The 25,955-nt window shown below is 52.8% G+C and overlaps 1 protein-coding gene across 2 annotated transcripts in view; it reads left to right on the plus strand.

Moving 5' to 3' along the window:
• Positions 1-25,100, plus strand: part of Man1c1 (mannosidase alpha class 1C member 1) — a 140,146-nt gene extending 115,046 nt beyond the window's left edge. For both annotated transcript variants that reach the window (XM_021160348.3, XM_085838854.1), the window contains exons 5-12: positions 3,475-3,569; positions 7,024-7,141; positions 9,515-9,608; positions 12,011-12,126; positions 19,152-19,371; positions 22,175-22,347; positions 23,489-23,604; positions 24,297-25,100. In XM_021160348.3, coding sequence (XP_021016007.1) covers positions 3,475-3,569; positions 7,024-7,141; positions 9,515-9,608; positions 12,011-12,126; positions 19,152-19,371; positions 22,175-22,347; positions 23,489-23,604; positions 24,297-24,423 — 1,059 coding nt within the window. In that variant the 3' untranslated portion in view covers positions 24,424-25,100. The remainder of the gene's footprint in view (positions 1-3,474; positions 3,570-7,023; positions 7,142-9,514; positions 9,609-12,010; positions 12,127-19,151; positions 19,372-22,174; positions 22,348-23,488; positions 23,605-24,296) is intronic.
• The last annotated feature ends 855 nt before the right edge of the window (positions 25,101-25,955 follow it).

Raw genomic sequence — 25,955 nt, forward strand, 5'->3', positions numbered from 1 at the left:
CCCCTCTGAGGAGAGACTCCTAGGTGTCCTGGTGAAAGCCACAGAACTCTGTAGCCTTGAGCAAGTCATCGTGGATGACTTAGCCTTAGTGCAGGCCTACTCTGCAGAAACTGAAGGTCTGTGGACACAGCCCCTCCCCCTGCTCCATCCCGGATAGCAGAGTGGACCCATGTCTTTCTGCCACCATCAGTTTCATTCTAGAACTCATGTGCTCTCCCAGTTCCTCCCCAGCGCCACTGGGACCTTCTGTGACAACCAACAGCAAGACCTCTTAAGGACTGTGCACAGGAGGGACATGGTACCCTGGCAGAGAGGCCCTTTCAGCTAGCATCTTCTTAGAGTCTCAGGCAACCATGCAGTTGCCTGAGCCCCAATCTGGGTGGGCTCTATTTGCCACCGACAACCTCCTGGATGGACAAAGCCATCCAAAGCCTGCAGGAGATCAAGGCTCTTACAAGCCCTTTCTGTCACTAAGCCAGTGGCTTCCCAGCCTGCCTGAGCACTGCAGCAGACTCACAGAGCCAACCCTGCAGCCCCAGAAGACAGGTGCCTTTGGGATCTAGAACAGCTCCCTGGGGTCTACTTCCAGGTCTCATCGCCAGGCACTGGACAGTGTGCTCTTGTCTGACCACGTGGCCAGCCCGGCCACTCCCCTTCTTCCCTGGCAAGGCCATGTGACCTCAGAGGCCTGGAACCCGTCCACGGGCTCAGGGTTGGGAAGCCCCTAACAGCTGTCTCACGGGATTTTGTTGTTTGCTTGCTTTATATTCTGTGGTATAGATATGAGACCCAGGGCCCTTGGGTCTCTGTGAGCTCCGTCCCCCAAGCCGTCCTCATTCATCAGGTTTCTGGTGCTAGTGGGTTTGTTAGGGATGTCAGGAAACTGAGTCAGCAGAGTGACAGTCTGGGGACATACATCTCAGCTCGTCAGTGACTTTTATGATCCTCTCTAGGTATCCATGGTGATTGGGCCCAGAACCCCTGTGAATCTCAAATTCCAGGAAGGCTCAAGCCCTTACCTGAAATAGCACTCTATTTGCAGAGAGCCTACCTCCATCCTCTCAAAGTCCTTAGGACCCAACAGCCGGGGCTTTGCTCTGTTCCATTCTTTAGGAAGAAGAATCCCTGTGCATGGTCAATACAGATGTGATTTACAGATGTGATTTTTTAATCCCTCCTCCAGGGTGTGGCCCGCACTGGCGTCTAACGTTTGTCTTCCTCAGTGTCAGGATTGCAGGTGGACCCCATCATGGCCAGCTTCTTTTTAAAGTGTGTTTTCGGTCTAGGATTTGTTGAAAATGGAGTCCATATAACTGTGTTATAGGCCTGGTGTGTGTGTGTGTGTGTGTGTGTCTGTCTGTCTGTCTGTCTGTGTGTGTGTGTGTGAGAGAGAGAGAGAGGGAGAGAGGGAGAGAGGGAGGGTTGTCATGCATGCATGTGGGTAGGTGCCTGTACACATGAATTAGGAGGTCAGAGCAGAATATCTCTTACTGTACTGGAGGCTTGCAGCTTGCTGTTTAGGCTAGGCTGCCCTGCCAGGGAGCTCCGCCTATTTCTGCCCTGCCCAGTCCTGGGGTTCTAGGAACCACAGCCACACCTAACTTCTTATGTGGGTGCTGGCAATCTGAGGTCAGGTCCTCAGACTTGCAGAGGGGGTGCCCTGACCACTGAGCCATCTCTCCCATCCTCTTGTAAAATTCCCCAGGCTGAACACAGTCATATACACCTGTAGTCCCAACTGCTCAGAAAGCTGAGGCAGAAGGATTACGTGAGTGTAGGTGTTCGAAAGCAGCCTGGGCAGCACAGCGAGACCTTCCCTTCAGGAAAATAAAAATAATCTCGTAAAAGGCACAGACCGACCAGAAGGAGGAATCAAATCCCATCCCGGGCTAACCCCTCTGAGGGGACATTATTAACGTTTTCGTGTGTTCCCTTTATTCAGTGCATCCATATGTAAACAAATTTTAAACTGAGTTACAGTATTTTGAAGTACTTTTCTAGGTTCAAAGATGTGTATACTCTCCTGCTCCTGTGCCATTTTGGTGGCTGCGTGACATTCCATCCCGTGGAGGCCAGAACTGAGCCACTTCCGAGTTGCCTGATTCACCACGGTCTATTTTAGGCAATGCCGGAACAAACAGCCGTGATAGAAACTCTCTTGCAACTCAATTATTTATGTCCTAAAAGAAATTGGGTTGGTTCATTTAACTTTTTTAAAAATCACATCTGTCCATTTGTTTTGTGAGGTTGTGTGCACGCTTGTGTGTGTCACAGTGCACGTGTGGTTGTCAGAGCACAACTTCTAAAGAGTGGGCTCTCTCCTTCCATTATGCGGGTCTTGGGGATCGAACTTGGGCCATCCAGCACCTTTATGAACTGAGCCCTCTTGCTGGCTGTTTTCGAGAAACTGGTTATGAGAGACACTGATGAGTCTGAAGGTCACGTGTCCTGAGTTAATCTAGCATTTCAGAGGGATAGTTTAAAAGGCTCGGAACCTCACTTGGGGGCCCTGATCTGTGACCTTGTGATGCCTCTTTAGCTATGGTGTAGAGGGTTCAAAACAACCCGTTCACCCTGTGTCCCCTGTGCATAACACTGAAAACAACTGAGTGGCCTCGACTCTCAAAGAAAGACACGTCTCCCGTGATCTCGTTGAGAAGCTGTCACCAGGAGGTAGAAGTTTCTAGAACCTGGATGGTCTGGACTTCAAGTCCAATGCTATATATTCTCCACACAGATACACAGCTCACTTTCCCTTACTCTCGATGCTTTAATTAGCTCCCCCTCACAGAACAAAATGTCTGAGACAACTTGAAAAAAAAAAAATGTCCAGCGGGCTCACTGGTTCGATGGTCCCTGCCTACTTAGCCACTGCCTCAGGTCCAGACTGGTCCAGGACATCATGGCTGGAACACATGATGGTAGAGATGCCAGGAAGCAGAGACCAAGAGAGGGGTGGGGGCCCCTGCTATCCCCATCAAGCCCCCTTCCCAACCTAACTCTTTTCCCTTAGGTTCCAGCTTTTAAAGGTTCCACCATCTCCCGGTAGTAACAAGACTGGAGACCAAGCCTTCAACACATAGACCTTTGGAGTTGCTCCAGGTGCATGCCGCACCATTCGGCTTGTAGCATCCCACAGCCTGTAGCATCCCATAGCTTGGTAAAGGCAGTGCTGATGCCAGCAGCACCCTCTTCTCAGTGGGGTCTGTCCCTGGACTTGGAGGTGACACTGACTTCTTTCCCCTCCCCTTCCCAAGGTCACCTGATCACAATGACAGTCCTTCGTTCCCCCCTACCATCTGAGGAACAACCCAGGCATTTCGTGAACACAGAAATGGATGCTCAGAAATGCCTGGTGTAAGGACCCCAAAACCCAGCTGTCTGGGGGCCAGGTCCTGTCTCTCAGCCTTGACTGGGTTAGAGTGACCACTCCACCCTATTCGGACTCAGTGCCCTTTGACTCTTCTCCCTCAGGTGTTCCGAGTGAAGGCCATCAAGCTGGGTGAGAAACTGCTGCCTGCCTTCAACACACCCACGGGCATCCCCAAGGGCGTGGTCAACTTCAAAAGGTGAGATGCCCACTTTGAACTGGTGACCGTGATCCACCCCCATTTGTGGGTCTTGAGTTGGGGCCCTGATGAGAAGGCCCAGGGACAGTTGCCAGACAGAACGGAGTCCTAGGGAGTCAGTTTTCTCTGACTTAAATGTTTGCAGATGCGGGTGCTGAGGGCACTCGGATGGATAGCTTCCTTTCTGTGCACACTGCGAACTGACCTTCGCTAAGCACTGCCCTGGACAGCCACTGACTACCAAGTGTAGGTTTCAGGGTTTGAACTACAAAGGCTTGACCTTCTCAGGGTGGGAGGGACATTTGTTCCTCTGCAAACAGCCACCAGTGTCCTGTTGCCCTAGAACCTGTTGGCCCTGGCTTCCCAGGCAGATCCCGCAGCTCTGGGCCATGCGTGACATCCTTGAGCTGAGAGAGGAAGGCTGGGTAGCCCATACTCCCTGTCCTGCCAGAGCAGTCGTCTGGGATACCTCACAAGAGTGCTGGCCAGGTGCCTGGGATAAGAGTCCACTCAGCTCTTCCTGGGCCTCACCCTCCCTCGCTACCCTGTGGCCTGGGTAGCTTTGCCCTCCGTGCCCCCCCAAACCAACTCCCCCCTGGTGGCAAGACTTCCCAGTGTCCTCAGTTAAACTTCACAGAGGCCAGGGTGGCCATGAGGCTGGCCGAGGTAACACGCAGATACCTCAGAAACATACACCCAGGCCTGGATGCTGAGCGCTTCTCCACAGACACTGATCCTGAGAATGGAGGCAGAAGAGACCCACACCCTGGGTCTGGGCACAGCCCCCAGTACCCCTCCCTCAGCCCTAGCCTCCTGTCTCACCTGTGGCCCCAGCGGAGCCTGGTCCTACCCAGACCCCAAGATTCCTGGCCCAGTCGTGGCTATTTTTAGGTTCCGTGATGGGCCAAGGAGCGATGCTGTGTGTGGCGGACTTCCTGGGCTCCGACGTTCAAGCTGGCCATTGTCACACCCTTCTCAAGTCCATACACGGCCTCCCGCAGTTATCCAATATACCTTTACTGGGGTGTTCTCCCTCTAAACCTGTGTAAACACAGCTACATAACTGCTAGCAGCTTTTGAGCGCACAGGCACCCTGTGAGCCCACGACAGAGAACTTTCCTTTCTAACCACCGGGAAGGACCTCTTTTTTTGCCGGGAAAGAAAACGAGGCTCAGAGAAGTGCAGTAACGTCCCCAAAGTCACGCAGCAACTGAGTCAAGTTAGTATTTGAACTCAGCTCTGGCTGTCATGATTACACCATACACAAGAGGTTAACCAAGCAGCGAGGGTACTGTAGAGCAACCTTGCCAGGCGAAAGGAGAGGAGTGAAAATCTTACTGTTGGTCCACTGGGTCACAGCTGGTCGGAGGACCCCTCTCCCCTCTAGAATGCTGTGATTGCGTTTAGTACCTAGTATTTAGATTCGGCTCTACAGATTTCTGTGTGACATTGAAAAAGTGCCTCCCCCTCTCTGAGCCTAAATATTCCTACCTATGACAGGAAGATCACAGTATCTGCTAATAGAGTTGGGTGAAGGTAAAATAAGACACCAAAGTCACCTGGCTCCCGTTAGAAGTGTATTGTCACTTACATATGCATAATTACATACTGATAAAGATGACGGTCACGTGCATAATTGATGCCTCACAATAGCTCCGTGAGACTGAGCACCTTGGTTTAAGGGAGGAGGAAGCTGAGGTCTAGAGCTGAGGTCTAGTTAAGTGGAGGGGCACTCCTGAGGGCCCCTGGTCTGGGACATAGAGAAAGCCAGTGACTAGGCAGAGTGACAAAGCGCCCCCCACCATCCACCCCCACCCCTATGCATGGTCACATGTTCACATGTTCTCCCTACTACCTGAAGCTTCTGGGGCGGGTGACTGAGGGAGGCCAAGAGAGAGAACAGAGAGGCCTGTGTGTTGGACAATGAGTCCAGAACTCACTGGAGGCCGGAAGGAAATGAGGGTGTACATGCCTTTGATCCCAGCACTCTGGAGGCAGAGGTAGGCAGATCTCTGAGTTCAAGGCCAGCCTGATCTACAGAGTGAGTTTCAGTATAGCCTGATCTACCTAGTGAAATAATGTCTAAAAAGCAAGCAAGCAAGCAAGCAGGCAGGCAGGCTACCTGGGAGGCTGAGCTACCTGAAAGAATCATCTCTTCTTCTCTGCCAGAGCACCAGAGACCGATACAGGGCACAGGCAGAGCTTAGAGTGGCCTGTGAGGCCTCGGGCCTTCGGAAGCGTGGCCCCCAGGCACCTCCACACCCCACACTGCCTTCCCAAGTCATCTCCATCTGCAGAGATGGATGGACAGCAGCGGGTTCCGAGTCAGCAGGAGAGCAGAGGACCCCCCCCCCCAAGGCAACACAGCCACCCACAGCCTGCAGAGGGGAGGTGCCTGCTGTGTCTTGCTCTCTCCCTGACTCTTACACTAACTCTCTGTAGAGTGCCTGTCCCCTTGGAATCCTAAATAATCCTGTGAGAAAGTAGTGAAGATATACGTGTGGAATCTGAGACATGGGAGAGGAAGCCTTGGTCTTGCCCACAGCAGTCCTTAATACCCCCCTCCCTTACTTTCTTGGCCCCCACAGAAGCCTGAGCCTGGGGAGGCAATGGCAAGAAGCGGTTGTCCTCATTCTGCTATACGGAGACAGAAACTGAGGCACACAGGATGCAAGGGCTTGCCTGAGCTCGCCAGCTGAGCAGCACTGTGCCTTGCACCTTCTGGTTCCAGGGTGCAGCAGGCAGAGAGGTCTGGGAAGCTCCCCCTCAAAGGGTGGGGTGATGCGGGCAGAGGCCTCGGCTGGCTCAGTGCTGCTTCCTGGAGGGCCCAGCTGCCGCGCAGACTGGTGACTGGCGGATAGTGTCTGACTCTGGCCTGATCCTTTGTCTCTAGAAGGGAAGGTAGGAAGATAACTCACATGCTGAGAATTTTCTTCCCATAGCACTAGACCCTGAAGTGGACATCAGAGCCTCCTGCAAGCACAGGGCTAGAACATGACTGACATGTTCATGAGAGGCTAGCCTTGGCTACGAGGGCCCTACTTCTTTCACTCCTCACTCCCAGCTTCCTTGGGTCCAGCAGTCCAGTCTGGGGCTTATAGGACCCTAGATTAAAGGGCAGACAAAAGTCTGTGTGTGTTTCGGGGTGTCTCTGAAAATGATCATTGAGTGTCCTGTGGGGCTTTGGGGTGACCATCAATGTCACCTGCAAATTTCACCACAGACAGAACACCCCAAACACTATAGAGGCTACTTGGGAGGAACAAAGACTGTGGCATGGGCTCAGACCACCTTCACCAGGTCCCACCCCTCACCAGCTTCGGTGCCATCCATGTGGTAGGGCTCAGAAGGATTAGCCGAGGTGCCTGGCCCACAGCAGGCACCACCCTGTACCACAGCTGCTGCCTCTCTCAGCCAAGGAGCCAGCAGGGTGACACAGCTGATGTCTTTTCAGCGGTAGCTGGGGCTGGGCCACGGCAGGCAGCAGCAGCATCCTGGCAGAGTTTGGGTCCCTGCACTTGGAGTTCCTGCATCTCACTGAACTCTCTGGCAATCCAGTCTTTGCAGAAAAGGTGAGTTTCCCCCCCACCGACCCCACACACTCCAAGGGATAGAGGGCAAGTGTCTGCAGTTGAGGTTTGCAGACCCCAGCCACCACTCTTGAAGCAGTAACTAGTGGGAGAACCAACTGTGCCCAACGCCAGGTGGCAGGAAGGGAAACAGAAGCCACCAGAACTCTGCCAGCGAGGCTTGTGCTGGTGCATGGGCTGGTGGCAGATCTGTGAGCCTGTGAAATCTGGAGACTGTGACTGAGAGCCAGGCTCCGCATCCTGGCAGGAACAGGCGGTGGTGTGTGAGTCCCTTTCCAGGGACATTTAGCTTTTCTCAATGTGAGATCTCCCTGCCTTTTCCTCCCAGGTGCTGTCTGCCTCGAGCTGGCAGCAGGCTGGCAGAGCGGCTTCCTCAACACTGTTCTTGGCTGCCCAAGGCTACATGGGTGCTGCGAAGTGTGTCCTGATGATTGCCCCGGACCTGGCCCTGGGACGCTCTCCAGAAGGGCTACAGTCCTGGGCAATCGACAAACGAACATCTGGATTCAGAGTTAATCCTGAATCCAAAAGAAGTCAGTGTACACATAAGCCCCTTCCAGACCCCTCTGAGAACAACCTTTGGGGTCCCACTGTCCCTCTGAGATGGCTGTACACCGTCTTGGGCCACCAGCTGTTCCCTGAGCATATCCACCACCACCCCAAACAGCTGGAAGGAAGCCTTTCTTGCCCCAGGCCCTGGAGTCTGCAATTCACATGATGCCCAGTGTTCCTTAATACTAGATTTGGGGCCACTGTGTCCTCTGTGTGGGAATCCATCAGGACAGAGACACTCAAGACAAGCTTCCTGTCCCCTTGATTGGTGCCTCTGACTCACCTCTTACCTATCCAGGGTATGGCCACTCAGATGAGTCTAACCACACTGCCCAATGCCATGCATGCTCTCTGACCCTAAGCCAGCTCTGGCTTTCTGTTCACACTACCCTCCAGATGAACTTCCCTGGGATGCCCTGGCCAGCTCAGGAAAAGGTCCCCCAAGAGTGCACACTGGCCCATACCATGTGCTGGGCAGGTTTTATCTTAAGGCCCAGCGAGGGAAGGGGGATGGCAATGGTGGGGGGAGGGGTGTTTTCTGCCAACCCAATCTAACTGAGGGTGGAATGAGATCCAGAGAGGCTGAATCACCTGCCCCGGGGCAGCCAGCTAGTGAGTGATAAAACTGAGAACAGGGCCGGGAACTCTTCAGCCTCTTTCTTCCCTGGCCACAGCTGGCTGCAGGCTGCAGCTCCAGACTCCCGGTCCCTCCATCGCTCTCCATTTGCATACTTCAGCTATTTTCGTCCCCCTAGTCACGCCTGCCTCCCGCAGAGGCGATTATTAGCAGTCAAAGTTTTACAGCGCCCTGCCCCCTCCTGGAGAGCTAATATAGCCGGCTTCCTGGGTCCCACCAGGACAGGGGAGCATAAGACGATAGGCACAGAGAATCTTCCTGTCCCTCTCCTGGTCTATGCTGCCTTAAAGGGACCTGAGGTCCAGTGAGGCAAAGCCAAGCGCCTCTGAGGTAAAGGAAGACTGACGATGACGCTGACGGCTCAACCTCCCAGCTGCCCCTTTGTGCCAGTTTATCTGGGGGGGCGGGGGCAGTGTGGTTCTGGAGGCTTGCTCTCCCAGAGAGTCCAGTTCTAGTGGACATCAGGGAAAAGTTCTCCATTGCGCCTCCCGCCACATGTAAACCTGGAGGCTGCAAGCCCAGCCTCTGCCGTGTATCGCCCTGTGCTTGCCTCGCTCTCTGGGTCTGTATTGGACTCAAGGCCTGTTCCATGCAGGACAAGGAATACAGACAGTCCAGGGACTCGGAGCGACCTGATTCATGCCCCAGCTCTCTGCTTACTCACATGGGCTGGACTGGGGCTTCATCAGTGGTGTTTGCCTAGCATACTCGAAGCCCTGGGTTTGATCCAAAGCAGTCAGTCATAAGTAGGACGTGGTCATGACCCCAACACTCAGAGTGGAGGCGAAAGATTAAGAGGTCAAGGTCAACTTGAGCTACATGAGACCCTGTCTTTAAAAGAAGGAAATGTAGCTTACAAGGTAGCCACTGCCACTCATCTTAAACTCCTCCCCCAGAGTGGTCTGCAGGGGAGGTACTGGTAACCAGCCCAGGATAGGACTGTTGCAGGCAGAGCAGTCAGCAGAGGGATGGTGAGTCAGGCTGCACTTGGCTCCATCCCACCATGCTCTGTGTGCAGGCACAGAACCTGTGGCTCTTTTCACGGTCTCCCCCACAACCAGAAAGCTTTAACCCCCATGTGCATCTGAAAACTATGTGTGTCATCCTCGTGGGTGGAGAATCGATGGCTTTTTCAGGAAAGTGACTGCGCCTGGTGTCTCTCACAGGTCAGACATATCCGCAAGGTCCTCAGGGAGATTGACAAACCCTTCGGTCTCTACCCCAACTTCCTCAGCCCCACGAGTGGAAACTGGGTGCAGCGTAAGTACTGGCCCTGTGGCTTCTCCTCCCGTGGGGTTCCCATTCGGGCTTCCTGAATCCTAGCAGGCACCGGCTGAGAGCCGGGGTCGGGCACCAGCTCTGGATTCACCAGCCTGGACATGCCAGCACCTACCTACCTACATGTGTGCCCAACTCTTCCCAGCCGCCTTAGCATCCATCTCTCTCAGCAGCCCTGCTCTCTCCTCCATTATCCAGACTTGCAGGAATGTCCCACTTAAGGCCATCATTCAGAAGTGACTGCAGGGGGGCCCGGGGAGCTCCCCCTACCCCTTTGATCTGGCTTCCCACCTCCAGCTTTGATTGAGATAAAATTTTAGGTGGGGCCAAATGAGGCAGTGATCTAAAAATCACTCACCACTATATTTTAACTTCCTTGAATCAGTCCTGGGCGTTTTCAATTTAAAGAATTAGCCCAGGCTATTCTGGAACTCCATCTATAGATTAGACTGGCCTTGAACTCAAAGATCTGCCTGCCTACCTCTGCCTCTTGAATGCTGGGATCAAAGGCATGCACCACCATAGCCCTACTGTTTGTTTTTTTTTTTTTTTTTTTTTTTTTTTTTGGTTTTTCGAGACAGGGTTTCTCTGTGTAGCCCTGGCTGTCCTGGAACTCACTTTGTAGACCAGGCTGGCCTCGAACTCAGAAATCCGCCTGCCTCTGCCTTCCAAGTGCTGGGATTAAAGGCGTGCGCCACCACTACCCGGCAGCCCTACTGTTTAAAGACTTTTTGAGATAAGGTCTTCAGGTAGCCCAGGCTGGCTTTGAGTCCTCCTGCCTCCACACCCCAAGTGCTGAGATGACGGGTGTGTGGCTTCACACCTAGCAACTTTGGCAAACACCTGTGGGGCTTCCCCCAAGTCCTAGCCACAGATAGAGTGGGACTGGACTTAAAGTCGACCAGGCCCACAGACCCTGCTGAGCTCACTCTGTGGAAGAGCCAGGCTCTGGGAGTGTCAAAGGCTCAGCCATGTGGTGAGTCAGCAGGAACTGCAATCTGTATGTGTGTGTGTGTGTGTGTGGTGTGTGTTTTATATCATTTGCAACCTCAGAAATGACAGATGAAAGGGGAAAGAGTTAGGGCCACAGCTCAGGCTACCCAGCCTCTGCTCCTGCCTGCTTCCCAGATTCTCCATCCCTGGCTTCAGCCTCTCAGGAGACCCAACTCCTCCTACAGCTTAGATCTACCCAGGGTAATCCACTGGGCTCCAAACACACACACAGATATACACAACAAAGATCCATACATATACACAAACACACAGCACACTTATATACATACACACAGCCATATGCCATATAGACCCACACATATGCACAAACACACCACACATATACACACACACCAGACACAAAGATATAAACCACACAGCCCTACACAAACACACATGCCGCAACATACACATGGACATACACCACACAGACCCATGCATACACACAAACACACCATGCACACATGCACAAGTACACAGACATAAGCCACACACATATATACAGACATACTGCACATACGCACCACATACAAACACACACCACACAGACACATGCATACACAAAGACACAGGCACAAAACAACACATACACTGTATAAAAGCACACACAAAAATACACATACATGCCCAACAATATACATGTCACACAAACACACCACATAGCTGCAGGACGGGCCCACCGTCCCCAGACAGAGAGGACCTCAACCCTCCCTCCCTTTCAGCTCCCATTGCCTTGACCCACACAAACCAACTTGGTTTCCTGAGGGGCAGTGTGGCTCAGTCTGAACTCGGGTCTGAACTCTTGCTCCCTTTCCCCAGCCTCTTATGAAGGCCCAGCAGTCACTGCTAGGTATGGCAGACATCAGTCATACCTGTGAACTGTCTGCCACCAGATGAAGACACACACACAAACACACAAATGCATATGCATATGGAATATATACATTTATATGTATTTCCTAGTATTCAATTATAAATGTTTAATAAAAAATGAAAAACACATGTCCTTAATCTCAGCACTGGGGAGGCAGAGGCAGGTGGATTTCTGGGAGTTCAAGGCCAGCCTGGTCTTCCAGGACAAAAAGAGAGAGGGAGGTGGGAGAGACAAGAGGAATAAATCGGCCCTTTATAGTTAATAACCAGGACCCTGTGTCATCATCCTGCTAAGGTCAGGTGAACTATGGCCCCAAGGACCCCAGGTGTGGATATAGGACACCTGTCTCAAGATGTCCTGGTTCCCAGCCAGGTCCCTTCACCCTACCCTAGTGGGACTGGGCGACAGCTGAACGGATGTTGGCTCCACCCCAAGCATAGCTCAGACCATGGAGGTCACTGTTTGAACCCAGCCAGTGGCAGATGTGCTAACCCCCCTTGTCATCCTTTCCTTGCAGATCATGTCTCAGTCGGAGGACTTGGGGACAGTTTTTATGAATATTTGATCAAGTCCTGGTTGATGTCAGCCAAAACAGATATGGAGGCTAAAAATATGTACTACGAAGCCTTGGAGGTAAGCAAAGCTTCCCACTACCCACCGAGTGGGCAGCCGTCACCCCTGGGGACCCTGAGTGCTGGGTGAGGCCGCAGAGTGGGCAGGGAGAGACCGGGAAGGCCTCACCAGCCACTGATAGCTCCCCAGGCTCCACAGACATCTGCGAGTCCCTCCCCCATGCTCAGAAGCCCGGGCTCTGGCAGGTCAGGCCATTTGTCCAAGATCTCATAGGAAGTGACAGTCTGCTCTAGAAAGCTCGGCTTAAGCCCTCCCCCAGGGGTCTCTGGGCTTCCACTAATGTGCCAAAGCCCAGATGGCAGCCAGGAGCCCCCGGGGGGCTTCCAAGCGTGATCTTCAGCTGTCGTTCTGTAAAGCAGAGGTGACACTTCAGGAGAGAGAGTGACATCCAGGTTGTGTGGAGCATGCCCTTGTGTCCCTTCTCAGCATGTGAGTGCAAGGTGAGGTTCAGAGAGGGAGGACACTTGCCCACGGCCACACGGCACTGAACTGTCAGAGTTAATGTCACTGCTGGTCTACTCGGGGTGTGTGGAGTGAAGAGGAGTGGAGCCTGGGATGAGTCGTTCCCCAGCCACCCACCCAGAGAGAGGAAAACTTAGAAAAGGGAGTTGGGGAGCTGGAGCTATGGATGCCGGTGAGCCCAGCTGGTGAAGCAGCACATTCAGGGGCTGGAGAGATGGCTCAGTGGTTAGGAGCACCGGCTGTTCTTCCAGAGGATCTGGGTTCACTTCCCAGTACCCATGCGGTGGTTCACAACTGTCTGTATCTCCGGTTCCGGGATCCAGTGCCATCCTCTGATCTCCCTGGGCACCAGACATGCACATGGTACACAGACATACATGCAGGTAAAACACTCATGCTATCATAAAGTAAAAATCATAAATCAGAAATACATTTATATTTTTGAGTCAGAGCTTTTCTGTGTAGCCCTGGCTCTCTTAGCACTCCCTGTGTAGACCAGGCTGGCCTTGAACTCACAGAGATCTGTCTACCACGAGTGCTGGGATTGTAAGGGATGCACCATCCCAGTCTCGCTAGGAAAGAGCAAGCATGAGCCAGGCTTTGGGTTTCCCCGGTCTCCTCAGTGGGTTGGATGCTCTGTCTGATCACCTCGCTCAGAAACACCGCTGCCTCGTGTCCTTTAAAGTGAGCTTCCTCCCCTCTGCCCCGTGTCTGAAGCGGTTCTCCACACAGCAACCATGGATGAGTTGTTCCTGTCCTGGCCAGCTCTTCTTACTCCTAGAGTTAACCATGACCCTCTCCTTCATCCGTGAGGCCCCACCTGGTTGGGACCCTGCCAGTCCCAGGACTGTATCACTCACTCTATGTCTGTCCCTTCCACCCAGAATGCCATTCGAATGGCCAGGTCCTTCAGACTGGCCAACTCTTCTCTCATATGCTACTGAGATGACCTTTCAGCCTCTCCAGCACACACCCAGGCTTGTTCTCTTCTTCAACAGACTCTGAAATGATTGTTTGCACACATTTGATCTTCCCCCAAATACAGCGTGAGTTCTCTAGAACCAATAATCCAGTCTCCGCGTTTACCCCATATGCCTCACTCCTGAAACAGACTGGCACATGGTGGGCACACAGTAATTGTTATAGGAATGAACAGATGCAGAGTGATGGACAAGACTGAGTGGGTGACTGGGTGGGTGGATGGATGGGGGGGGATGGGTAGGGGGATGGGTGGGGGGATGGATGGATGGATGGATGAATGGATGGATGGGTGGATGGGTGGGTGGGGGGATGGGTGGATGGGTGGGTGGGGGATGGATGGATGGGTGGGGGGTGGATAGGTGGGTGGGTGGGGGGATGGATGGATTGGTGGATGGGTGGGGGAATGGATGGATGGATGGGTGGATGGATGAATGGGTGGATGGGTGGGTGGGGGGATGGGTGGGGGATGGATGGATGGGTGGATGGATGGGTGGGGGGATGAATGGATGGATGGGTGGGTGGATGGATGGATAGATGTGAATAGTTGCATTGAGGGATGGATGGATGGATGAGTTGACAGATTGGTATAAACAGATGGGTAGATGGATGGACAGATGGATGGATATGTAAATGGGTATATAGATTGTAGATAGATGTGAATAGTTGGGTGGATGGATGGATGGATGGGTGGTATCTTAGTTAAGGTTTTACTGCTGTGAACAGATACCATGACCAAGGCAACTCTTCTAAGAACAACATTGAATTGGGGCTGGTTTACAGGGTCAGAGGTTCAGTCCATTATCATCGAGGCAGGAACATGGCAGCATCCAGGCAGGCATGGTGCAGGAAGAGCTGAGAGGTTACATCTTGTTCCAAAGACAAACAGAAGACTAAATTCCAGGAAGCTAGGATGGGGGCCTTAAAGCCCACACCCACAGTGGCACACCTACTCCAACAAGGCCACAACTTCTAATAGTGCCACTCCCTGGGCCACACATATACACACATCTGGACTGATATGGGCATCCTGACCGACAGATAAAAGGATGGACAAATGGACACATGGACTGGTAGATGTAGGCGTGGGTGGATGCATGTGAACAGTTCAAATGGTCGAGCAGATGTGTGTGTGAGTCGGTGTGTGTTTGTGGGGTAGAGAGCTGGGCCAATGGATGGATGAGTAAATACATGGATGACAGATTGATGGGAACAGTTGAATGAGTGGATCCATGCATGGATGAGCTGATGGGTAGACAGCACATTAGCTACGCATAGGTGGATGCGTTGGTGAATTGATGTGAGCAGATAGGATGGATACAGTGGGGGAGGGGTAGATCGATGTGAATACGTGGATGGACAACGCATGGACTAGGGGATGGATGCTCTCTAAGCACCACCTGATGGTATGGGTCTGCCCAGAAATGGCAGTGCTTATAAAAGCATCTAGAGCCATGGACCTCTTAAACTGTGGGTTTGGAAATCTCAGGGGTGAGATTTCTCTACCCGGCTGCCTGGCGCCAGACTCTGTTTCATGAAACGGTGCAGCTCAGCGAACCTCGCCTTGACCCCCCCCCCCCCCCGTCTGCCCTTGGCTCTGGCCCGCGTCCTCTGTCAGGGGTTAGGTGCTTCTCTTTCTGCTGCTCTCTGCAGAGTAAACAGGACGTTAACGAGAGAGCACACTGACTCCCGGCCCTTAGGGCACACCGTGTTTGCGAGGAGAGATGACCATGAATTATTTAAGCAGTCTGGGAGCCTCAGAAAGCATGGCTGAGTAGAGAGAACTCAGTGCCCACATTTGATCTCCTGTAAGGAGCCTGGGGCTGCAGACCCTGAGTGACGGACAGGCCTCTGGCAGGTCTGAGACTTTGAAGAATGCTCTAGTGGTCCTCTCAGCCTTGCTGGCACATTGGAATTACTGAGGAGACTCAGAGCCCCTTCTCAGGCTGCACCCCTGCAGTGGTGCCAGGACCTTGGGGTGGCCCAGAAATGGTTCTCTGGAGCTTCTCGGGGATCCCTGTGCGGGCCAGAGCTGAGAACCTGAAGTTTTAACTTGTGTCTGTTGGGGTGAGTGGAAGGGTTCAAGGCACCTCATAGACACACCCTTGAGTGTCATAAGAGGACATTTAAGGGAACCAAGGAGATCTCGCCACTGTGGCCTCCTATAGAAAAATCTATTAGGTCCCCGTGTAGCTCCACCTTAAAGATAATGAAATGGAGACTGGGAAAGACCTAGCTGTTTCTTTTTTTGTTTTTGTTTTTTTTTAAGATTTATTTATTGATTATATGTAAGTACACTGTAGCTGTCTTCAGACACTCCAGAAGAGGGCGCCAGATCTCGTTACGGATGGTTGTGAGCCACCATGTGGTTGCTGGGATTTGAACTCTGGACCTTCGGAAGAGCAGTCGGGTGCTCTTACCCACTGAGCCATCTCACCAGCCCCACCTAGCTGTTTCTTACTGCACTGGCTGGCTTCAAGTCACCTGGGTCCCTATAGGTGGACTTGGGTGGGCTTCCCAAGAAACATGGGAAAGAACTGGCCAGGTCACAGTGCCTCTTCCTTCAGGCCCTACCAGCATCCTGTGAGCTTGTGTTCCCATTGTACAGATGAGCCAAGTGAGTCTATAGAAAACTGGGAAGTGGCTCTGAGATACCCAGATACCCCTCACTACCACCAACCTCAGTACCATGTCTTGTGGCTTGAGCCTTGCCCGGACACCTCACCCAGAGCCCGAATCTCACTCTTGGCTTTAGTTGGAACTAAAGGAAGGTTTCAGCCTATAAAACTCTTACCTCACAAGGGCAAGGACCCGAGTTCCTCCCCAGATCCTACATAAAGAGCCCAGCGTGGCGGTGTACATTCGTAATCTCAGAGCTGAGGAGGCAGAGGTGGGGGTCCTGGCAGAGGAGAGGGGAGTCTTACCGGACGGCTAGTCTAGTCAACAAGCCCCAGATCCCAATGAGAGACTCTCTCTCTAAAAAGCAAAATGGAGCCGGGTGGTGGCAGCACACACCTTTAATCCCAGCACTCAGGAGGCAGAGGCAGGCGGATTCCTAAGTTAAAGGCCAGCCTGGTCTACAGAGTGAGTCCCAGGACAGCCATGGCTACATGGAAAAAAGCATGTCTTGAAAAAACAAAACAAAACAAACAAACAAACCAAAGTGGACAGCTCTTGAGAACCGCCTGTGACTGGCCTCCACACATATGTGCACACATTACAAGCGTACCCACACCACGTGTGCCAGTGCACACATGAGCATGCACATGGGAACACACACAGAGAATGAAGCTTGGCACGTCTGTCTCCACCTGTGCTTGTCTCTGTCATAGTCAGGGGCACTGAGCTGCACTTTCCTCAGAGAGGCAGTGACTTGACATGGCCAGGGAATGCAGAAGATGCTGTTTCCTAGCGCCCAGACACAGCATCCTGGCTTCTCCCTGTATATCTGTTTCCTCACATCCCACACATGGGTAAGGTTCTCGGACCCTGAACTCGCCTAGATGCCCACCCCCTGCAGTGACCTTTAACAGAGCAGCTGCTGGGACCCCCATTCTACCCAGGAGCCAGTGCTGAGCCCAGAACAACCCCGCCTGGCAGCTGGTGACACTCCAGGCCTCCGCTCGATCCCCACGTGGAACTGATGCCCTAGCAAGGCACCTCATCTGCTTTTTCCCATCTGCCACCCAGTGAGGGTCCTGCAGCTAACCCCCTAGCCTCGGCCCTGACAGGGGAGGAAAAGGAAGCCAGCCCCGTCTCCACGTGCCAGGCCCTGGCTGGTGGCTGGCGGCCATGCCAAGCAACACTCAGATAATTGGGGGTGAGGAGCATTGTTTGTAGTCATGCTCCAAATGGAGAGCCAGGAGGTAGGAGTAAGAGGCTTGACCTCAGAATGCAGGATGGGACATACACAGCCAGAGGCACGAGACCTCTCTGGCCTTTCTCTGCAAAGCAGAGCGTCTACACTTTCATCCCCAGCTGTCCACTTATCACAGCCATTTCCAATGTGTATTTGAATCTCAGCACCCACAGCTAGACCCGTCCACAGTGCTGCTGTGTCTCAGGCCCCTGGCCCAAAAAGGACTCAGGTCCTCTTTGGATGTCCAGAGGAGGCAGGCATTAATGGAAAAAGTCCATTGAGGCTGGGAAGGAATGTGAGTTGAGGGCAGGGGACAAGGCTGCAGGGGACTCATGGGCAGCATTGTTGGGGACTCTGATGCAAAGAGACAAAGCTGACATGGCACAGAGAGAGTGTGTAACTTGCCCAGTGCCACGCAGCAGAACTGATAGAGAAGAGATTTGAACTCATAGAATGTGTGCCCAGGAGTGACTCTAGAAAGCCAGTCACACCTTGAGGGCCTAGCGAGACCATCCTACCAAGGATCTATTGAAGTTGTACAAAGGCCTGTGATGTGATCCAATTCATTTAAAAGTAGACTGGAGGCAGAGGCCCAGTAATGTCCCCTTGGGTCCACAGTTAAAATCAGGACTCAAGGCCTACGGAGGCCAGCTTTGGGCCATGTGGAGAGCACCTTTTCAGAGTTCCTGGCACTGTCAGCAGGGAGTGGAAGGCATCCCAACATCACAAGTCATTTCCTAGGAGCCCCTTTCTACTGAAAGGAGCCTGCGGTGCTTGCAGCAGGAGCAGGGCTCCCGAGAGTGATGAGGGTAAGCCGATCCTTTAAGCCGATCCTCCCACAGCCGGCTTTGGCGTGGAGAAAGCGCTGCTGGAACCCTGGACAGAGCAGAGCTTCTTTCCTGATGAGACACAGGGACCTCCCCTCCAGGAAGACGGTTAGCCACAAGAAAGCTGGTGACTCCAGCACAGGCCAGCAGCCTTCAGGCTAAGCCCTGCTAGCAGACGGTGCGGTGGAGGAGAAGGCGCTTCGTTAAACTTTATTTCATTCAACATGATTATTGTCGGTTCTGGGAATCTGACTCAGGTGGACAAGTTTGCACACTGATCCCCATTGTAAAGTTTTTCCTAAGTGTTCTTTAAAACATTGATTTCTTTTTTTTTTTTTAAGATTTATTTATTTTATACATGCGAGTACACCACCATTGCTCTCTTCAGACGCACTGGAAGAGGGCATCAGACCCCATTACAGATGGTTGTGAGCCACCATGTGGTTGCTGGGAATTGAACTCAGAACCTCTGGAAGAGCAATCAGTGCTCTTAACCCCTGAGCCATCTCTCCAGCCCCAAAACATTGATTTTAACCTTGAAAACTTCTGTTTGGAGAGTGGGTGGGTCTGCTCACCATGTGCATGCAATGCCTGCAGAGGCCAGAAGAGGGCATCAGATCCTCTGGAACTGGCGTTGCCAATGGTTGCGATCTGCTTTGAGGGTTCTGGGAATGAACCTGGGGACCCTGGAAGAGCAGCCAGTGCTCTTAACCGCTGAACCATCTCCCCAGCCACAGGATGTAGAAGATTTATAAGGCCCGTGTACATCTTAGCTCCTGGCAGGGCCCCTGCCACACACTGGCTCTGGGGGACAGAAGGGCCTGAGAGCACCTGCCGCTGTTGCCTCCCTCCCGGCTGACGTGTTTCCTTTCCCTCCTCCTTTCCCTCCCCGCCCCCAGGCCATAGAGACCTATCTCGTGAATGTCTCTCCCGGGGGCCTGACCTACATTGCTGAGTGGCGTGGAGGAATTCTGGACCACAAGATGGGACACCTTGCCTGCTTCTCAGGAGGCATGATCGCCCTTGGTGCAGATGATGCCAAGGAAGATAAAAGAGCCTACTACCGAGAGCTTGCAGCCCAGATCACCAGGACGTGCCATGAGTCCTATGCCCGCTCAGGTAACCCTGCAGGCAAAAAAAGCAGCACTAGATACCCAGGCTAGACACCAGGAAGCACTGGCCAGAGCAGCAGAGCAAAGGAGGGAAGATCACTCTAGCTACCATCTCTCCTGGGAAGCTGTTAGAGTTCCAGTGAGAGGCAAGCAGGCCTGGCACTGACTGTATCCTGCCCGGCACTGGAGAGGTTGCTACTGAGCCTTCCAGCACAGAAGGGGCATCCGAGGCTCAGAGATCAGAAGGGGCATCCGAGGCTCAGAGATGATGGAGCCAAGGTTCCACGGAAGGCAGGGATTGGAGGATCCTCCAACACCCATGGCTGATTGACACCTGAGCCTTGCAAATCCTCAGCCTCTCCTCTGCAGCCCATGCGGGCTCTCACCTCACCCTGTGTCTAGCCACCCTCTGATTCAAGACAACCAGCAAGCTTGAAGATCTCTGCGCACACTGGAAACTTACCAAAACTACTGAATAATCTGTCTAGGAGCATGAGCCCCAAACCTCATTTCATACTTGGTGAAACAGCCCAGCAGGGCTGGGGAGCTGCCTTAGGGAAAGTCCCTCTGAATGTGAGTAGCTCAGCCAGGCCCTAATAGCCAGTGCTACACAGACAGACAGACAGACAGACACACACACACACACACACACACACATACACATATTCTGCCCTTCTGAAAGTATACTGCCTGGCCTCCGAACCATAGTCTTACCCTTGGATGGCTGAGAGGCTCCACATAGCAGCTACCTGAGCCCTGCTATGCCCCCACAAGCCAGCATCTAACTGGCTCTGCATGAGGCTCTGACAGCAAGAGGCCAGCGACAAGTGTCAGGGCTGGAGCTGGTTCCAGGCGGGTTATGTCCGTGCTGAGCCTGAAATCGGGTGATCCATTCTTTGCACAGGGCTCCCTGCGCCAGGGCCATAAACAAACGGGAAATCTCAGGAATAATAAAGAGCTTGCTGTTTGTCTGGGACAATCATCCAGGGCTGTAAAAGACAGCCGCTTAATCGAGCATATTGTCCCAACCAGCCTGGCTCACCCACTGCCGCCTGTGAGGCCACTGCCTCTGTCACCCCATTAGCAACTTGGCAAAGGCCTGTTTCCCAGTGGCAGAGCCCCTGAGCCATCTGGGGGCGGGGCAGAGGACAAAGAAGCTGAGCCCAGTGACTCCTAAGGAGATACACCTCCAGACTGCCAACAGGCTCTAGAGACAATCCCCGACCCTGGGACCTCCTGGGGGCCAAGGCCAGGCAGGAGTGAGGACATACCTAGGACTAGAATCAGTGTTCAGCTGGCCTGGACAGGTGTGCAGGCAGGAGAGGCGCAGTCTAGCTCAGCCTTGACTGACTGTGTGGCCTTGGATAAAATGCTTAGCCCCTCCGATCCTGTTTCTGTATGAACAGAAGATTGCCGAATGCCGTTTGCAAAAAAGAGAGAGAGAGAGAAGTCTTTTGGTTTGGTTTGTTGTTGTTGTTGTTTTTTTTTGGGGGGGGGGGTGTTGTTGATCAGGCTGGCCTCAAACTCACATAAATCGCCTGCCACCCCAAGCGCTAGGATTAAAGGCGTGCACCACCAAGCCCGCCTGGTCGTGCTCTACTTTACAATTTTGGTCCTGTGGAAACCATATTGACAGCAGACTGCCCACACAAAACCTAGACCCCATGAAGCCAAAGCAGGCTATGACAGGTGCTTTCCCGGGCTCCTGTCTGAGTTCACATCTCCACTGCTGTGATCTAAAACACTGAGCAAAAGCAATCTGAGGGGGAGCTCATTTCATTTCACAGCTCTCAGGCCACGCCCCATCACTGATTGACGTCAGGTTAGGAACTCAAGACAGGCACCTGGAGGCAGGAACTTAAGCAGAGGCCATGGAGGGGTGCTGCCTACTGGCTTCTACCTCATGACTCGCTCAGCCTGCTCTCTTGCAGCATCAGGACCACCTGTCCAGGGGTTGCACTGCCTCTGTTGGACTAGGCCCTCCTGCCACTATGATCAGTTAACAGAATACCCACAGATTTGCCTGCAGGCCACTCTTACGGTCAGGTCAGTTTCTCAATTAAGAGCTCCTCTTCTGGGGGGGGGGTGCTGGCAAGATGGCTCAATAGTTAAGAGAGAGCACTGACTGCTTTTCCAGAGTTCAGTTCCCAGCAACCAATCACATGGTGGCTCACAACCATCTGTAATGGGATCCAATGCCCTCTTCTGGCCTACAGGAGTACATGGAGCTCTCATATATATAAAATAAATAGATCTTTTTTTTTTAATTCCCTCTTCCCAGATATGTCTAGATTCATGTCAAGTAGAAAAAAACCCAGCCAACACTGATTCTCCAGTAGAACCTGCTCAATGTTTTCTCAGGTGGCTTAGGGTGTGTGAGGGATGGATTGCGGGGGGGGGGGGGGGAGGGAATGGTAGCACATTTGCATAATAAAGGTTCTGGTAAGTCCTACGACCCCAACTTTTGGGGGGGAAGAATTGAGACAGGTTTCAAAATGTAGCCCTAGTTAGCCTATAACTCATTCTGTAGACCAGGCTAGCCTAAAAATCAGAGATATCTCTTCTTTGTCTCTCAAATTCCGGGGGCGGGGGGTATAGGTGCGCATACCACACCCAGCTAAACAGCTCTATTCTTTAAGCTTCAAGGAAGTTGCTGTGGAGGCTCGGCACAAATTGGTGCAGCCCCCAGGGGCAATTGACAAGTCTACCCCAGTTCAGCCCTCTGCCCACATCCCATCCTGATCTATTCTAGACAGGGTCCAGAGAAGTAGGAAGTGGGAGTTCTGACTATTTGTTGATCTGTCCCACAGACACCAAGCTGGGGCCTGAGGCCTTCTGGTTCAACTCTGGCCGAGAGGCGGTGGCCACGCAGCTGAGCGAGAGCTACTACATCCTGCGACCCGAGGTGGTAGAGAGCTACATGTACCTATGGCGGCAGACACATGACCCCATCTACAGGGAATGGGGCTGGGAGGTGGTCATGGTGAGTGTGGCTCAGCAGCTGTCCCTGGGAATTAAGCCTCTGACTCAGAAACTACAGGGAGGCTGCCAGAGCAGCCCTCAATCCCCCCATGGTCTTCCCTCCATCCCAAACACTGGTTAGAAACCTGGTCCTTCTCGGGTGTCTTAGTCACTGTTCTGTTGTGAAGAGACACCATGACCAAGGCAACTCTTATAAGAGAAAGCACTTGATGGAGGGTTTCCTTACAGTTTCAGAGATTTTAGTCCATTATCATCATGGCAGGGAGCTTGGCAGCAGGCATGGTGCTGGAGAAATTGGGAGAGCTATATCCTGATCCACAGGTAGAGACCAACAGACAGACAGACAGACAGACAGAGACTAAAACTGAGCTTGGGATAGGCTTTTGTAACCTCAAAGCCTAACCCCAGTGACACACATCCTCCAACAAGACCACACCTACTCCAACAAGGCCACACCTCCTTATCCTTCTCAAAAAGTTCCATTCTCTCTGCATTCCAATAGATGAGCCTGTGGGGCCATTGTTATTTAAAGTACCACAGAGGGGTAAATGGAGAAGACTAGGGTAGTGCTTCCAGAAAATTCTCTGATAGGTCCTTTTTTCCCTTTCCACAAGCCTTTGTGCCCATGCCAACAAGGGTCACCTGCTTTGGGGACAGGGTATCCTGGCAGCACGCAGTTCAGGTGGGAGACTGCTTACAGTTAGGCCTCAGGACTCAGCCAGGGCTTCGTTTCCCTGAGGTTCTTGACCCTCAAAGGCCAAATGTTTGGTGCTTAATGTTGGTCCTCAGGGCAGTCCAACAGGGTCCAAGGGGGCCTGTGTTGGATGTAGAGAAAAGCAGCAGCAAGCCTGACGGTTTCTGAGTCTGCTCTCTAGATCCCAGCAGCCCCTTGACATCGTCACCTCTGTGGTGAAGGTCTTCAGGTCACCCAAGTCCCTGGAAGGTCTCAGACCAGGAAATTGCTCAGTTACCTAGGAAAGCATCCGAGCTGAGTTCTCAACACAAGCGAAGGCGGAGTGGGCAGGCTAATCCTGGGAAGGCCACCCCCACATGGCCAGCCAAGAGTTGGGACCTGAGGGCTATTGCGCTCCAGCCACCAGGCATCTCCTCCCCACACTAAGGCTGCTGCTCCCTTCCTCCAGGCCCTGGAGAAACACTGTCGGACGGAAGCCGGCTTCTCGGGGATCCAGGACGTGTACAGCAGTAACCCCAACCACGACAACAGGCAACAGAGCTTCTTCCTGGCTGAGACGCTGAAGTGAGTACAGCTCTTCCTGGGTCAGGCCCACAGCTCAGGAGTCACAAGCAGGGAGCCCACATGGGGGCAGAGGCTTGGGGTCCCCAGGGCTTCACAGTAGGCTGAGCTGTGGCCAAGATCCCCATCTTTGACCACAGCAGGAGTTTCCCAAACCCTTTCACCTGGTCGTTTGCCACTCTTCATTTCAAAATTAAGTCACACTCCTCCGCTATGTGACACTGCTGCTGAGTACCATTGGGCCTGTCCACCTGTCATCTCTGCAGCCCAGCTTGGAGTGCTTGGCAGTCTCCTGCCTGCTTCCCTTGCTGTTCTCAGAGTCCTGAGCTGTGCCTTGCTCTGGTGGTCCCTTCTAGTGAGTCCCCTCCAGAGGCTAGAGTTCCCAGAGCCCAGCTGTGTCACTGCCCTGCAGGAATTAACAGCAGCTTGGGAACATAGTAACACTTTAAGCAGGTGCAGTCCCTGGGTCACCAGACCAAGAGCAAGTCTAGGCTCTACCTGCAGGGCTCACAGCAGAACCATCAGGCGAGTGAAGCAGTGGATGGTGGCCAGAATTAAACAGGTCTTCTGACCCTACAGCTCAGGATCCCTGTGCTTCCTCAGGAGCAGCACCAGCAGTGCTCACACACACACACACACACACACACACACACACACACACTAACGGTTCTCTCCATCCCTGCCCTGCCGCACAGATACCTCTATCTTCTGTTCTCTGAAGATAACGTGCTGTCGCTGGAAGACTGGGTGTTCAACACCGAGGCTCATCCGCTGCCCGTCAACCGCTCGGACAGCTCTAGCATAGCTAGCCACCCTCACTGACCACTGTCGCCACGCCTGTGTCTCAGGGACGCCTCTACTTTCTTGGGATCCGGGACCGTTCTCAGAGGCACTGGGGACGGAAGGCCCGCTGTGGGCAGACCCTGGACGGATGTGTTGGACAGGCGACTTCTTTTCCTCTGTGAGGAGACAGGAGCTGGTGATATACCAGCGTGGGCCCCCGGGCTATGGTCCCTGGTGCCTACATGTTCCTTTCTATGGGGGAATTTCTGTGTCCCCACACTTGCTGTCCCTGGGCCAAAGGACTGGAGGTTTGCGTACCCATCTTGTGTATTTGATTCTGTTTCCTTTTTGGTTTTGCTTGACTTTACTTTTTTTTTTCTTTCTCCCCGCTTGAGTTTTATGACAATTATAATTTTCAGATTCATGCACCTTCTAAAGCGGCGCCACCTAACTCAAGGAGACCTTTAGTGTTTGTACACACACACACACACACAAACACACACACACACACACACACACACACTCTTGACCCGTCTGCTTTTAATGCCTATCACCCGACATTGATTCTGTTCCACTTCTTGCCATCTGCCCTGTCATCAGAGGAGACAGTCCCCTTTGCTTTGGTCCCAAATGTTACAAATCACTAATAATGCTATTTTCATTACTGTAATGGAGAAATATGTGAAGTAGAATAAAGGAGTTTATTGAATAAGAAATCAGATTGGACTCATTGGCCAACAGAGGCTCCTGGGAGAAAATCCTCCAACAGTGTCATCTGAAGCCGTCACCAGCTGGCAGCGGAGCTGAGGTGTGACTTACTAAGGGCAGTGGGTGCAGCTTCTCTGTCTCTCTCCAGTTGGCCCTAGTAAGTGCAGGAAATGAGAGGCCAGCCCTTTGGGTAGAGTTGGGTATGAATACTCACACTCAGATGGAGGAGTGGAAGAAGCCCAGGGAGGTGACTCTGTTTGCCTGAAGTCACCTTGCCTCTGGGATCTTCTGACCACCCTGGTCCTTTGTTCATGTTGTCAATCATGCCTCTACATTAGTGGAATGACTATAAACCATTGCAAATACTAACAAGGACACAGGAGGCTCAGCCAACAGTAGCTAGGACCTGGGTGGGGGTTAGGGACATAAGGACAGGGGTTATTGTCATAAAGATAATAAGACCCAAAGACAAGTAGGCGCTGTGTATAGACAAGGACATAGTGTGATATCTTCTAACCCAGACTCCCCTGTCACTCTCTTTATGCCATCTCCCTGTGAACCCAGAAGCCATCTGCATTGGCGAGGAGTCCAGGTCCCTACACTGCCGTGCCAGGCTTGCCTTTCCAACAGCCCTGCTGGCAGCCTGGACACAGCTGAGGTCCTGGGTAATGTTAACTCTCTCCCAGCCCCTTCATTAGACTGTGCTTGTCAACTGGCCATCAAGGTATTGGGGCTCCAGGCCTGGTGACACCCACCCACCCACTGTGTGAGCCCAGACCAGTCACCTCACCTCTCTGGGCTGTTTTCCATCAGCAGAAATTCCACCTGCTGAGGTTGCTATGAGAACCAGCAAGATGTTCCTG

This window comes from Mus caroli, unplaced genomic scaffold (genome assembly GCF_978045245.1).
Source record: "Mus caroli unplaced genomic scaffold, Mus_caroli_1 scaffold_6, whole genome shotgun sequence".
Lineage (NCBI taxonomy): Eukaryota > Metazoa > Chordata > Mammalia > Rodentia > Muridae > Mus > Mus caroli.